Source organism: Barbatula barbatula (assembly GCF_947034865.1).
Source record: "Barbatula barbatula genome assembly, chromosome: 13".
In the NCBI taxonomy this organism is placed as follows: Eukaryota; Metazoa; Chordata; class Actinopteri; order Cypriniformes; family Nemacheilidae; genus Barbatula; species Barbatula barbatula.
The window spans coordinates 15,379,886-15,395,170 of NC_136776.1; the positions used below are offsets into that span (position 1 = coordinate 15,379,886).

A 15,285-nucleotide genomic window follows, 5' to 3' on the forward strand; every position below is an offset into this window, starting at 1 on the left:
GGGGAAAAGAACAGCGCCAGTTAAGCGAAAGTCGAAGAGCGGAAAAACACAGATGAAACAAACAATAACAAATCTAACAATTCAGAAACAACAATACTGAGATAACAGCAGGGACTCCCTTCTCTCGTCTGAGAAAAAGATGCGGAGAGCGATAGAGCGATGGAGAGAGAGAGAGAGAGGGAGAGACCCAGACTGTCGTTGATGAACCCTTGCCAGAACATTTCAGGAACTCTGTCGCGGAGAAAGGTGGCTTTCTATCCCACTTACTCCCCCCGCCTCCTTTCTCCCCTCCTCCTAAAAAGAGGGGGGGGTGTTTCCCTGTGGTCCCCAGTCTTAACACTTTGCGGAGAACAGAGACGCCACACTGAGCTCTGGAAGCTAGCTGTGACAGACAAAAGCCACACACACGTATTTACTCAAAATGGATTGCAAAGTTCTGGCAGTCGTGACTATTTTGGTGGTGACCATTTGGAGCCCGGAAACTGACGGTAAGCAAGTTAAGGTTGATATTACCAGAGTTCATTTTTCTTGTTGCACTGTGCTGTAATATTGAACTAAATAAGTTAAATAAATCGAAAGATGGATGATCATTCTGCTTAATAATTTATTGCATGGATGTCAAAAATACAAATAAGTTGAATAAATTGCAAGATGGATGATTGGTTTTCTTACTTGTGTTCGTATTTTTTGTCGTCCTCCAAACAAATAAGTTAAATAAATTGCAAGATGGATGATTATCCTGCTCGATGATTTGTTTGAAGGACGTCAAAAATACAAAGACTAAAATACTCTTCTACTGAACATTTCACAATTTCGATTTGTACAAAGTGTATTAAATGTATCTTCTGTATATCTGAATGCATGGAAGCCCAAACATATCAACGACTTCTTGTAAATGATCATTAAGGTCTCATTAATATCACCTCGCAACTGCTAAGTATCCATTTGCATACGTGCCCGCATGTTAAATACTTGCCCTTACATGTTAGTCGTCCTGATTCAAAAGGACGTAAGGGAGATGTTTAACCAGCTGAACTTGGCGAGTGATGCCTGCTTTGTTGTTTTTAGTGAGAAAAACCTCCATTGGGTTTTAAAGTCTGCCTGGTTTGCTCTCTTTTAATTCCTGTCTAATTAAAGGATAATAAGGAAAAAGCTTTGGCGCTGTTCACTTGGCACACTGTTTGGTCAAGGCTTAATAGACGAGGGTTTAACATGACAATGGTCACAGACAGTGCTGGGACATCTATGGGAATTTCAGAGTTTGACTTTCCTCATAACCAATAGAAACCAAGGAGATATGAGAGAATTGGGAGTATGTTCTTCAGTAGGTTAATTTAATGCACATATTCAGGACTAAACTCGAAGGCCAGCTGGAGTGCTCGGCTGCGATTATAGGATTGTTGTGTTTTTAATGTCGAGGGCCCTCGGATTGTAAAGGAAAAAAGGTTCAGACGAAAATGTGGCGAGTGAAAAGGCGAGAGCGCTCGATGAGAGGCACTAGAAAGTTAGGCTAATCTCTTTTTAATGATCTGGGTTTGTTAATGGACGCAGGTGATCGGACACTTTCAGCAGATGTGTTTGGAAAGAGAAACGGAGTTCAGAGGTTTTTCGTGTGATGCTGCATGGTTTAATTGTATTCTTCTGCATTAATAATGTGAAATACGATCTGAAAGAGAATACAAATGTATTTTCACAGTCTTTATAACTGGAGGAAATGTTTTGTTCGGAATATTTATTATTGTAAACATTTTTAAAAATGACTAAGTTAAGATGACTACATACTACATAAGATTTATGGTTTAATGGAAAGAATACTTAATACAAATATCTAAATGACAAAAAATTATTCAATGAATTCTAAATACTTTGTGAGTCTCAAGCACCGATATTGGTTTATATGCCGAGGTTTTTATAACATAACCTAAACATTTTTTTAACATTTTCATATTGCACAGCAACTCAATTTGTCCATCAACGACAATTATTTAGCTATATTAAAGAAAGTCAAGTTAACTTGAGGTGCATTTGTCATATTTATTGGTATGGTATTGACTCCTTGATTTTGTTTTGACTGTATGATAGCAAAGCCCATCAGTTTGGTTGAGAGATGCTGGTGCCGGTCGACTCTAAACACCGTCCCGCAGCGGAGCATCCGAGAGATCAAGTTCCTCCACACACCCAGCTGCCCCTTCCAAGTCATGTGAGTCAACTTTCAAGAGCTCAGAAATGTTGTGCTTTGTCATAACATCAGCGATCAGTATTCTAGAAGCAATTTCAAAATAGCGATAACTTTTAGGATATGATTGTGTCTTTTTTGGCTTTGCAACAAATACATGTATTACAAGAACAACCTAAAATAACTTTAAGGGTTAGGCCAAGCACTTTTTTTTCACTTTTCCCATAAATGTATCATGTGAAAGTGAGAAGCTGTTTTAATAGTTTCGATAGCTGTGGGAAAGCAGTGATGTGCTTGCCTCTTGTCCATCAAAAAAAATCTACATCAAGCCATTTTGTCAATGACACGCTACGCAATCATTTTGTAAAGGTCGAATGATTCCTGCCGTGTTTCAGAAGACCTTTCGTCCAGCATTTGGAATTATTTCACCGTTCTGGAATGAATTAAATCGAACCATTTGTACCCCGTCGTGCAGCAGCGCCGGAGGGGATCAAGGTTATGGGGGTTACAGAGGTTAGCATGTAGCAAAGGGTCATTTCGGGAACAAACTTTGGCCGGAGGAAATCACCTTTAATCTGCCATCTTCGACACGTCTTGTTTAGGAATCTATTCGGATTCGGCGGCCTAGATGAAAGACAGACGCATACCCTTTCCCTCACACACACACACACACACACACACACATAACTCAGTTAGTTGTTAACATTAGCTAGCTGTGAGGTAATTACTACCTGCTGGCTCGGTCCCAGACCACCGACTAGCTAGTTCCAAAACATCGTTTAGACTAGACCTAGATTAGCTCAGAGCCTATTAAATCACAAACAAACAAACAACTAAAACAAATAGATTAACTCTCAAAATAAACCCGATGGAAGGCGTCCCGCCAGCAAACAAACAGCAATGGCATTACGGTTTCATTTGGTTTGCCGATCGGGAAGTTGATTGTGAAGATCCGTGTGTAGATTTGAGGTTAAGCAGATCTTTTATCTCAGCCGACAGGCTCCATTTGAACAGACACATTGAGACGGCCCTGGTTGTGCGAGTGAGGTGTAAGCATCACAAATAGGAGCCATTTGAAGGGCAACATGAGCTGCTTACTTTCAAACGCAACCTTTTGCCACAGAGGTGTGAAGTCTGGGTGTCATTCGTGTGGTTTAATCTACATGTAGGTGAATAAAAAGGGTTTGAGGGGACTTTCCTGGCTGTGTGAAGGCAAATGAGATGCTGAAGCCGTCAAAAAGATCTCTGTTTGAGGGTCTATGAGATGTTTGACGTTCAATTTGTCTTTAACTGAACGTTCTCACATTAAAAGTTGTTTTCTTTGCCGGTACGCTGATAAACAGTCCTAAATTTGTAATGGGTACAAATAGGTTAAATTGTTTATTTAATAACACATAAATGATGTATTTTCTAAATTGACTTTAATATAAAACTCATGAATTACATTTTTCTATTTTATTTATGGTACTGCTGCACCTGAGCTATATTTTACACGTAGCTCCCGCATCCTCCCCAAATTTGAATTTCCAGACAACACGTCATTGTCCATAGGATCCCTTTCTACTTCATTCATGTTATCTGATGAAGTGCAATGACTGTTGGCAGTACAGTAGAAATGAGGGGGCTGAAATCTAGCCTGTGAAAGACAGCTGATAAGATCGGATTAAACACACAGTAGAACGACAGGGGAAGAAAGGTGCCCCCTTTTTTATTCTGTGGTCCGAAACAAATCCCTTCTTCTCTCTCTCTCATTACCAGTGCCAAGCTGAAGAACAACAGAGAGGTCTGCATCAACCCCAAGACCAAATGGCTTCAGCACTATCTAAAGAATGCCATTAACAAGTAAGAAGACTCTCTTTCTAGAAAAGCAAAGGCAACGGGGGGTTTTCTAAGAACCATTCGATAAAATGTTGAGTTTTCTTGAGGACAGGCTTAAAAAGATTGAGATTTTTTTCATATTTATATTAATAGCAACATTGAACGTTTGTGAAAGGTGATGATGATTAATACATAAATGTGTTCCTAAATAATTTCTTACGTAAAGATTTTTACATTAAGCAAGATATGTGCAATATCAAATTAAATGCAGCTTATGTGTACAACATTAACACTTTACAGATTGTTGCTGTCCTTCCGAAACCTTGGATGTCCACATTTTCTGTTTCTCAGGAAATTGACTTTCTAAAAGGATTAAATACAGTTTTGTCAAAGTTGACAGGCACTCTTTATTAGCTTTTTATTTTACTTTTTATTGGCTGGAAATTTGCAAAACCCAGTGGACAAACATAAAGGGTGATTTATGGCGATAAGAGAATATAAAAACAATACTGACAATGTCATTTTAACAATGGACAAACCAAAAAAAACCTGCATCAACCAAAAATTAGGATTATACATAATTTGACATTTCTAAAACATTCAGTTACTCCAAACCATTGCAAAATGCATATCACAATATGCACATCATGCTTATATAGATATTTATTGCCACCCTAAGGAATGCTGTTATTAATATTAATAAGATCGCACTGGTTAAAAATTAGGGAAACTATAAACTGTAGCCCATGACATGTGGATTTAAACGGCATGTGTTGTTGGGTCATTTTTAAAGTTATATACAGTAAATAACACACTTAACTAATCTTAAATAATGAGACTGTGCCGTACAGCCTTTAGCGTTTAACCCCTGTTCTCCAATTGCATTAATTCAATAGAAACTATGAAGTAACAAGCAGAGCAGAGCAGTTTTACAAAGCTGTAATTGGCCTCCTATTGTGCCAAACCGAGCGACGCCATTAAAACATTTTAAAAAAAACCTTTCGGCAGGTTATTTATCACGTCTGCTGCGTGCTGACGGCTCACTAAACACAGAAAATATATGAAAGATGTTACATACAGACCAAAATTTAAGCCATTATTCAATGAAAATCGATATATTTTATCATTATTGCTTGTACTATATATATTTAAATTTAACACGTAAAGACAAGGTTTTTTTTACGTAAAATGTTTTGTTTAATAGGTTTCACTTTGTTTTATGAAGTTCATATCCACATCCATAGGCAGGATGTATTACATTATACATTATTTATTCTTATATTGTTTAAAAAGGCATGTTATGCATTGAATGTCAATAGCTATATTATGTAACCAAAACTACTTTCCTTGTTTTTCAGAATAAAGGCCAAGAAACATTCGAAGTAAACTAACAGAGATACGGATAGGACCTGTGTGAATCTAAAATGCAAAGAGACACATAAAGCTCATCCATTCGCTCCCGCTCGCTCTCTTTCGCTCGCTCACTGGCTCGGAGTTCTCTCTATTTGGACTGCTTGCACAGACAGCACTTCACCTGATCCTGCCTGTCGCACCCCGGCAGCCAGCAGCTCACCAAAACACAGCCCATCACCTTTATTCTGCAGCACTGATACTGTTAGATGTATGTGTGTGTGTGTGTGTACGGACTGAATGTGTTTTTTGATATTTGAAAGATATTTACAGGTTTTTGCTACTTAAAGGACAGTAAATGAAGAGTTTGTGGATTTGTGTCATAGCCGTGAAGGACTTTGGGAACTATTGTTTTGGGAGATTGTTAATGAGGGAGAGAAGGAGAAACGTAATGTAGGAAAGTGGGAAAAAATCTAATAAATGCCTCATATTTACACTTTTAGTGCTTAAAGGCTCTGCACACCAGCTCTATTACACAATAAAAGTCTTCCTCTCTTTTACCTGTTTGTGAACTCAGAGGAACGCCAGACACTGAATTTCCACATATATGCAGTTTATAGGGCAGATATACTGTACAGGTATTGATAATGCGTTCACCCCACGGCAGCTTAAAATTTCACAGGCTTTTGAGTGCCCTTGTTGTGGGTCATAGCAGTTGTGATTTGGGTCAAACTAGAAACTAGAACAATTGGCAAATGGTTTTGTGTAAATATTCACCAGCTCTATACGCATGGGTTGAATGGGGACCAAACCTGAACATGGAAAATGCAAGCGATTTGTCGACTAAATTAATATTAGTATGTATTTCGAAATATATCATCTTTAGCAAAGGCATTATGGGACATTACTGTGATTTTTGTGAGACTAACGTGTTTAGCTAACAAACTATAATTCCGTTCTTAACATTTTGACTCAAATGCCCGAATGCTGTTACTTTGTGAGCCACTTTAAAAATGTAATAAGTTTCTAATGTAATGATTTATTTTTGTATTTTGTATTGTTTAATACGAATAAAAACACAATACAGTTTGAAGGATGTTGTAAATAGTGTTGCATATACCCACATATTTAAAATGACAGCGGAAACGTACACTGATACTTCACATGACTGCAAGATCGATATCAATATAGGTGGATGTATAGAGAGTTTCAGCAAGGCACTTGAATAAATCAATTTTATAGTTGCCTAAACCCTTTTATTTGTTACATTTTTTAATACATTTACAAAATACTCCTCGAATAATAATCAGGCGATTCTCACATATCACGAAATCTTGGCTTTAAGATGTCAAACATAATTTTCCTTTTGATTCAAGGTATGATGTGTTTAAAGCATTCATTTCAAAACACAATTTTGAAAAAAAAAGTTTACAAGAAAAGGCCAAATAATTCTCATTACCTTAACCATTTAAAACTGTCAGATTGACAGTTACTAAAAACAAGCGAAGCCATCATGCCTGATCAAGTTATTATTATCATAAGTTATTAGACATGAATAAATTCCAGTTGAATAAAGAATTATACATGAAACATTTCTTTAAATGCAGAAAGCTACCTGTATCAGTAATGAGAAGGAAAAAAGTAATGCAACACTGTGACAAAAGAAAATAAAGCCTTAACTAGAAAATACAGTAATCTGTTAACCTGTTACATTTGAAAGGTGTCTTCAAATGATCTCAAAAAAGACAAATCGGGCCACGTTACAGTAAAGATAGTTTTAGCAGAGAAAACATTTAATGAATACAGGATTCCTTCGTATGGTAAAATGATGCGTTGTGCAAGGTAAAGAACTCAATTAGGTTTATGATGATCATTTTTGTGTTACTGAATTAAAATCATTACTGCCAAGATGTTTCAGTGGTTTCATGAGAATGACACAAATAATTGACGGGTGTTTAAAGGTAACTATATCGCCCCCTTGAGCCCTGAGGTTTATTACCGCCACAACATTGCGAGAATGCACGTTGAGAACATGCAACATTTCATGCACCAATTCACCCTAAAGAAAGTCAATTCTGTTACTTCATGTTTAAATAATGATTTCAGCTAAATTACATCCATAGAGATAACTAGGTAAATATGTTCCTTGGGTTAAACAAGAGAAATGTGCATTTTGTTTGAATAAAGTTCTACATATGCTTTTCATCAGCTTTTTCCAATAAGCAGTTGACAGATGTTTCTTTTGTTTTCCATGGTTGTTATGCCCGACTTTTTTATTGTGAAATTTACCTTTAACTTTTTAAAAAGGCTCAAGTGTAAATGTTGCCTTTGGGTCAGTAGAGTCAGACGTCTACAGCAATAAATTGGCACCATACTCATCCTAAAGATTTGGCATTTGTGAGATAATGAAAGAGCGCAACATATCAAATAAAGTATGAGGTTATTGATCTTGATATGTTAGTTTGACATTGCTTAATCCTCCTGAAAATGTGTAGAATACGGTCACACCGTAAACAAATATTTCTATGTATTCTCACCATTTAACTTTTAAATATAAAGATAAAAATCAAGTTTATTCCTCCAAAAAATATATAAGAACCAAACAATTGCCATCTGTGCGAGATGAAATCTATAGTCGCACCAACGGAAAGGTGGTTTGGTTTAACTTCAATGTTGATTTGTGTCAATCAGAGAACACCTACAACACATTACACAGAACCCAAATGGGTCTCACTCTGGAACAGGAGATTCTTTAAATGCAATGAAATTGATACAGGACATATTTATTGTAAAAATCACCTGTCATTTTTGCTCTTTTAAGTAAAATAGACATCTCGCGTCGTGGGTACAATAGACGGGACAAAACATTGAAATAACTTTTAACACAATATTATTAGTGAAAGTTCAATTCGAGTTCACCACACCAGGGAAAGTCATTCTGTCATTTATAATATAGAAAACAAGACTGAAATTAAGTTAGCAAACCTAAATTGCTTTCTCATCGGTGTAAACTTTCATACTGAGAGAAGGGGGCAATTTGTTAAAGTTTGTTAAAACCCAGCAAAAGCTTTTTTATGATTTACTGTTTTCTACATTAAATAAACCTAATGTAAAGAACATTCTGTGAAAATATAACCTTGATATCTTTAATATGAACTGAGTCAAAAGTTAATGCAGACAAATTAAGTTTTTAAACTAATAATATAATATTATAAATACAAATTTGAAGTCTATCATACAATCATTTACAGTAAGAATAAGAATTGTATCTTTTTTTATAACTATGAATATTCCACCTGTGACTTTCACTTACAACATTTCCATACAGGGCAAGTGACACGAATAATCTTTTACTTTTTTTCGTAACCAAGTAGCCAAATGTTTAACTGACAACCCTAATAGCTTAGAAGCATACTTATTTAACACAAGTGAGCGATAATTATAAATGAAAGTGACATCAAACTTTACATAACTACTTAAACCGCACCCAGCTAAACGGTTTCATTCCTGGGACATAAATAAGGAGCTACATACCAAAATCAACCCCCAGACCTCCTGTTCTCTACAACCAGATGTTCATTACCAAAGTACATTTGATGTTCTAAGTAGTGTAGTACACAGTGTCTTAACAAAATCATTCCTCTATATGGCTCAATGACCACCATACGTTCAAGCAGTCTCAACGCGAGACCATCAAGCTTGTATCGAATCAGAAGAGAAAACAAATCACGCAGCTGGACAGCGCTGGTTCATGTTATCCTGTCTCTGGAGAATTTGAGTAATCCAGCGAGATTCGCTTTTGTTTTACTGTACAGATTTGTACAGAATAATTTAGTTTCATTCTTCAGTGATAATGAGAACCATGCCGGCCCTTGAGCCGCCTCCGCTGTGGCTCTCTCAGGGTGGACATCAGACAGCGGGGTGGACAGGTACTCCAGCACAAATCACAAAGTAATTTGTCACGTCCTTCCTCAACGTGGGAGTGACAGCACGCCATCAAGGAAAATATATAACAAGCACCGCTTCCTCAAACACAAAACCATTTCCTCCAGGACCACAATTCACAAACCAAATTAATGAGGTCTTATCTATAGTTCATGCTTTGTGTAGGAAGTTCTTGAGGTTCTGCAAATTGTTATCAGAGGTACATTAAGGAAAGGTTTGTCTTACAGAATAGTTTGAGGGATTTAACCGGTTCATAACCCATGTGAACCTGTAAAAGCCATGGTCCTGGTAGAATTTAATGAGAAAATTTTGATTTAAGATTAAATCTTAAAACTTTCATTGTTTCACATTGTGAAACTTTGTTGAGATCTCTACTGAAACTACAGGAGACCACTTATCTCTAGATCAAACGGAGAAGCTTGCACATTGCCACTCCTATCAAGAAAAAACAAGTGAGATATTAAATAGATGTCGTTTTTGATTATTTTGCAATACAGTGACCAACTGAGTGGAGTTATTACATCAATGACATCAGATTATCCAATCTCTCATTACATTTAATAGTCTCAACAGGCATATTGGCATAAAACATAAGCAAAAGTCTAAACCAGATCAAGACTGCCTGAGGTTCGTCCCCTGATATAGATTCATTGGAGTGTATAATATATCGCTTCTTTTTGGATTACCTCAGGGATTGGTTTTAGGACCCTTGCTGTTCTCCATTTACATGCTGCTCCTGGGAAACATTATTAGAAAAAATTGGAATTAGCTTCCACTGTTATGCAGATGATACTCCGCTGTATATCTCATCAAGACCAGATGATTCCTTCCAGCTATCCAAATTGGCAGAGTGCATTGAAGATATAAAACATTGGATGACTTGTAATTCTAAAGATCTAGGCGTCATATTAGACAGCAACATGTCATTTCGAAATCACATCTCGAATGTCACAAAAAGAGCCTTTTTCCACCTGAGAAATGTTGCCAAATTACTAAATATTCGATGTGTTGCTGACACAGAGAAGCTTATTCAAGCATTTGTGACCTCAAGACTCGACTACTGTAATGCACTACTTAGTGGTTTCCTGCATCATCAATAAACAAACTACAGTTAGTTCAGAATGCAGCTGCCAGAGTTCAAACCAGGTCCAGAAAATACCATCACATAACCCCAATGTTATCAACCCTTCACTGGCTACCCATTAAAGAATAGTTATTTTAATCACTTATAAAGCCTTAAAGGGTTTAGCCCCTACCAACATAATAGAGCTTCTATCACACTACAACCCATCACGCTCTCTAAGATCTCAAAACTCAGGACTTTTGATAACACCTAGAATAACTAAATCCACCAAAGGGGGCCGAGGTTTCTCAAACGTAGCACCTAAACTCTGGAATAGCCTTCCCCGACTATTCGAGCATCAGACACACTCGCCAATTTAAATCTAGATTAAAGACACATCTTTTCAGCCAAGCATTCACTTAATGCAAATATGCTAACCACCGGGTTTATTTATTAGATATTATTTACTAGAATAATGATGCTTGTTCTATGAACACCATCCAATTTCTCCTGTAAAGCTGCTTTGGCAAAATGCACATTATGAAAATAATAAAATTGAATTGAATTGAATTCTTGGTGGGTGACAGTTTCATTAATATTGAATTTACTTTTTTTACAGAAATTATTAATATATCTAACATACTTATTAAAATATTGTTTTTCTGTACTGTGCATCAATAAATCTGGAAGATCCTGATGAAACCTGAATGAATGGCTGAGCTAAAGAACTGGAATCAAACTGGACATTTACGTAAGAGCAACTAGATTTTATACACAAAAATGAGTGTAAAACTCAACATATCCTCTGCTGTTGTGGGTGGTTGCCTGGGCATGACCTGAACACTCAGAAACCTTTAGCAATCACTAGTTGAAGTCTGTTTTTGTGGTTGAAAGTGATGGACTGTAACTCCCTGGCCACATCACATTTCAGAGCGTTTTTGGAAAGGAAAAATGTCTAGGCGCAGGACAGAAAGTTCACAGCGCTGACATGGCGAATCCCTCACGTCTGACAGGTGGCTTCATAACGTGTTGACCGTAACTGTAAACAGATCTGGAATGTACCGAGATCCATCACAACTCGGGTAAAAATGTTGCTTTCACCCTGGGATGGAGCAAAGGGTCACACTGCTGCTGTGTGCCTATTGAAAACAGGTTGTGGTGAAAAATGAGCAAAAGCAAAATTAAAAAGATGAGGGAGAGGTGGACTCCTTGATTTCAATTTCGACTCACAAGCTTTATTGATGTGGTTTTAATGAGATGATTTATCAAGCGTGCTATAGCTGTTCTGGTTTTTGATTAGCATGCTAACTTTCTATAAGCAGGTATATTACTCACTGGATGATTTCGCTGCGTTTTGCACGCTCTTGTGTAATATTTATTCATTAGTCGCATCCATTTGTAAATTTTGTTTTTGAAGATTAATCTCTTTAATTAAATGAAGCTATACGTGTGGACCCACATGAGAAATCAACTCCCATAAATTGTTTTGGATAAAAGCGTTTGCCAAATGCATTGGCCTGTTTCAACGACATAGAAATTATTTAATCCAAATAATCCTCCTCAGAGTCTACATCTCGGTGATGTAATGCCGTAAAGACTGTTGGGTAGCGTCCTGCTTGCGAGTACCCTTCTGAATCATAAAATGATAAATGAAACACCTCACGGTCTTACAGAACACATGTATGCAAAGGCAACGAGACCACAAATTCACATCAAGTGCGTCATTCTGGACAAAGACTTGCTCATCTGTCATGCTTATGCTTGTTTGTCAAAAAAATAAACATTTTACTGACTTTTGCAACGTTCACGAGAGCAACATGTTTCAGATAGTAGTCGATTTTTGTTTTGTTGGATAACAGAATGTTTTTCAAATATTGTTGAGCAAAGAAATAAGTTCAGAATCAAACCAGTTACTTGGCAGAACACTTCGGTTTGTGAAACAGAGCACAATAAATCCATTCTCTCCTCAGGGTCAAAACTTGCTTACTGTACAAAAGATGAGATACTTCACCTTTGGTTTTCAGACATTCTTGTATTAGTTCATTGCAATTTTTGTTTATCTTTAAGTTCAGCGTGAAAGTACAAACAAGCAGGGCCGAATTTCTTATAAAGGCGTATAAAGTGAATATGAAGTCATGATGAGGTCAGCCAAAACTCCACAGCTTTCTCATAAAGCTATTAATCTATAAAGGGACGTGCTTATATTTACAAAACGTTAGCAATACGCTAAAGTTGGTCATGCATGATCTCACACGTCGACCCAACCTTTCGAAAGCCTCCCATTTCATGTCTTACAAATCATGAATTAGCTATAAAATCATGTTAAATAACACAATAAATGATTTCTCACAAATTCTTCAAGTTTGAGGTCAAATAGGAACAACCTGCTCCACGTTATAGCTTCCTATCGGTAATTAAAGTAAGTTATTTTTAGAGGGTGAATAAGCATTGCTTTCCCTGAGAGCAGATGAGATATATGGCTGACTGGGTAAGGTCAGAGTTTGGGACACGAGGAGCCTCTTGTCGTCCTGCAGGAGCAATAAGCTCAGTAGCAAATGAACCGACACAGGTTCCTGTAGTGCCGTCTTGGGAGAACATCAGTCCTCTACAAGCAGACATGTTTTCAACCACATCATTGAGAGAAGATTCAATGAAGACAGAAGAGGATTGTGGGACCGCTTTGACATTCAGAAGGAGCACAAAGGTGAAAGGTTGCGGGCCCCCCAGTTTGGGTGGCATGGTGGAATGTTCTCCAAGCGGCGCCCCAAGGGTGCCATGAAGAGATTGGGAAGCACCGTTGGGAGACATTTCATGCATCATGTTGGGTGGCATCAAAATAACTTGCTCGGTAAAAATGGTGGAAGGAAATGTATAATCTGGGTTACATTTATGAACAAAGAAACATTCAAAATGATCCCAAGTTCATGGATTTAATTCTCAATGAACACACAATGACCTGTCTATTGGGTCAAAGTAACGCAAATACATAAACAATTGGTTTTCATGGTCCTGGTGATATTTCTGGTGAGATGTAACCAAGGAAGCTCTAAGTAAGGTAGTGAAGACTAAACCAGCATCCAAAACCAATAGGTTGGTGGTAACCAGCTCTACTACTCTTTTCAGTCGGGATGTGGCTAATTCAACATGTTCTGCAGTAAGAGTTTTGTGGGAGTGATGCTATGAGAGTTGGTCTCTGCACCGACACGCTTGGCATAGTTTCATCGCCATCCTGTGACTACAAACAGGGAGGACAAGGAGGACTGACCTTTGCTAAAATGTTCGCAACTTTGACCAGTCAAATTAGAGTCAACAGCTAACTGGGCACCACTGGTCCTCCCATAGACACAGAAAGAAACTTTGCCATGACCATACACGGTCATAGAGAGCTATAATCATGTTCAAATCATAAGGCTTCAATTAAATATGATTTTTTTTATAATTAGTGCCATCACAGTAAAATATATATTGCCCATGTATTTTGCCATAAAGCAAATATGACAGTGTGACAAGATCTAAATAACTACTATCAAAACATCTGGCACATCATTGATTTACACGCATCAGACCCCTACATATCCACATACTGTAAGAAAAACATAGAAACATGGAAAGAATGCATTTAACTTCTGTAAAATGACATTTTTCCAAGTGAAAGCGAAATCAAATAATTGCGACTCAATCAGGAGTCTGAGAGTTCTGAAGCTCTTCTCAACTGTTATGGGAATTAAATCCATTATGTATTGAAGAATGTAAAAAATGGCCACATAACTAAGGGTCAGTGTACAATGGAAAAGTTAAGTGACTCGACTTTGGACTCCTGAGAGACAGACGGCAATGGATATAAGCTTGTGACCTGAGATTCTGCTTTGGATATCAAATAGCAAAACATGGGAAAAGTATTCTCTCTTTTCCAGGAAAACCTTCAGTGCCTTTCTCCCATCACTTAGTTTAGACCACAAAAGACCCAATGGGACAGAGAGATGCGGGATACAGAACAATGTGCATTTACTGATCAATTCTAACACGAGTGTCACATTTATAATATGATGCTGCTATACGAGTAGTTGACACATTTCTTTTTGTTAAACACCATTTCTGAAGAAAAAATACACTTATTTATGTAAGGTGAAGTCTGAAGTTTTCTGAAAATATAAGGTGTCACTAATTTTTTTTTTTTTTAAATGTTTACTTAAATATCACATGGTGTGACAGGCAAGATTTAAAGCTGCAATAACACACGCAGTTTCTACAAATCTCATATTAATCTTGAATACCTAGAGTAGTATTGCATACTTTGTACCTTCGAAAATAAATTAGTTTGATCACATGATCGATTAAAAAATACGATTTAAAAAAAGCTGTATGATTATTTCCGGACGAGCATACAATACATCACCGCAATACATTATCCCTGCATAACTTTTGATTCACTAGAAGTTCGTGTTGTTTACATTATGCACGTACGCGGCGATAGCCAATAAAACACGGACATATGACTTAGTTTCACTACGGTTCATGTCTTTTAGCAATGTGACCGCTCCACCTATCTGTTTCAAATGATCTCCAAATCCAGCAATACATCCACCGTTTATATAAAATCCATCACTGAAATGCCGTGAACAAACAAAAACACCTCAAGATCTCTCTCTATCGCAAGAGGAAAGCCCACAGCGCAGCCAATCTTGACCCAGTGCAGCCAATCTTGATGGTAAGCAGGACAGAAATGGTAGTTATTGCATTACGTGAGAAAATTTGATGTTTAAGGTATTACACTTTTCTATTTAACTTTGACAATATTTAAAAAATGTATATCTATAAATTCACAAAATCATAGACAATACATTCGAATCTAAGGTAAAAAGGAAGAGAAATTCCAAATTGATTCCCCCAGAAAACATTTCATAATTTCAAAACATGTCAGTCAATCATGTTC

At 37.1% G+C, this 15,285-nt stretch overlaps 2 protein-coding genes across 15 annotated transcripts in view; one reads left to right on the forward strand and one right to left on the reverse strand.

Annotated features, from left to right (window-relative positions):
• Positions 1 to 15,285, reverse strand: part of LOC306902435 (uncharacterized protein) — a 66,354-nt gene that overhangs the window by 42,767 nt on the left and 8,302 nt on the right. The gene's annotated exons all lie outside the window — the stretch shown is intronic.
• Positions 151 to 6,592, forward strand: cxcl12b (chemokine (C-X-C motif) ligand 12b (stromal cell-derived factor 1)). The gene is made up of 4 exons (XM_079470793.1): positions 151 to 488; positions 2,083 to 2,200; positions 3,935 to 4,018; positions 5,353 to 6,592. Exons 1-4 carry the CDS (start codon positions 422 to 424, stop codon positions 5,378 to 5,380), a joined length of 297 nt encoding a protein of 98 aa, XP_079326919.1. The 5' UTR covers positions 151 to 421; the 3' UTR covers positions 5,381 to 6,592.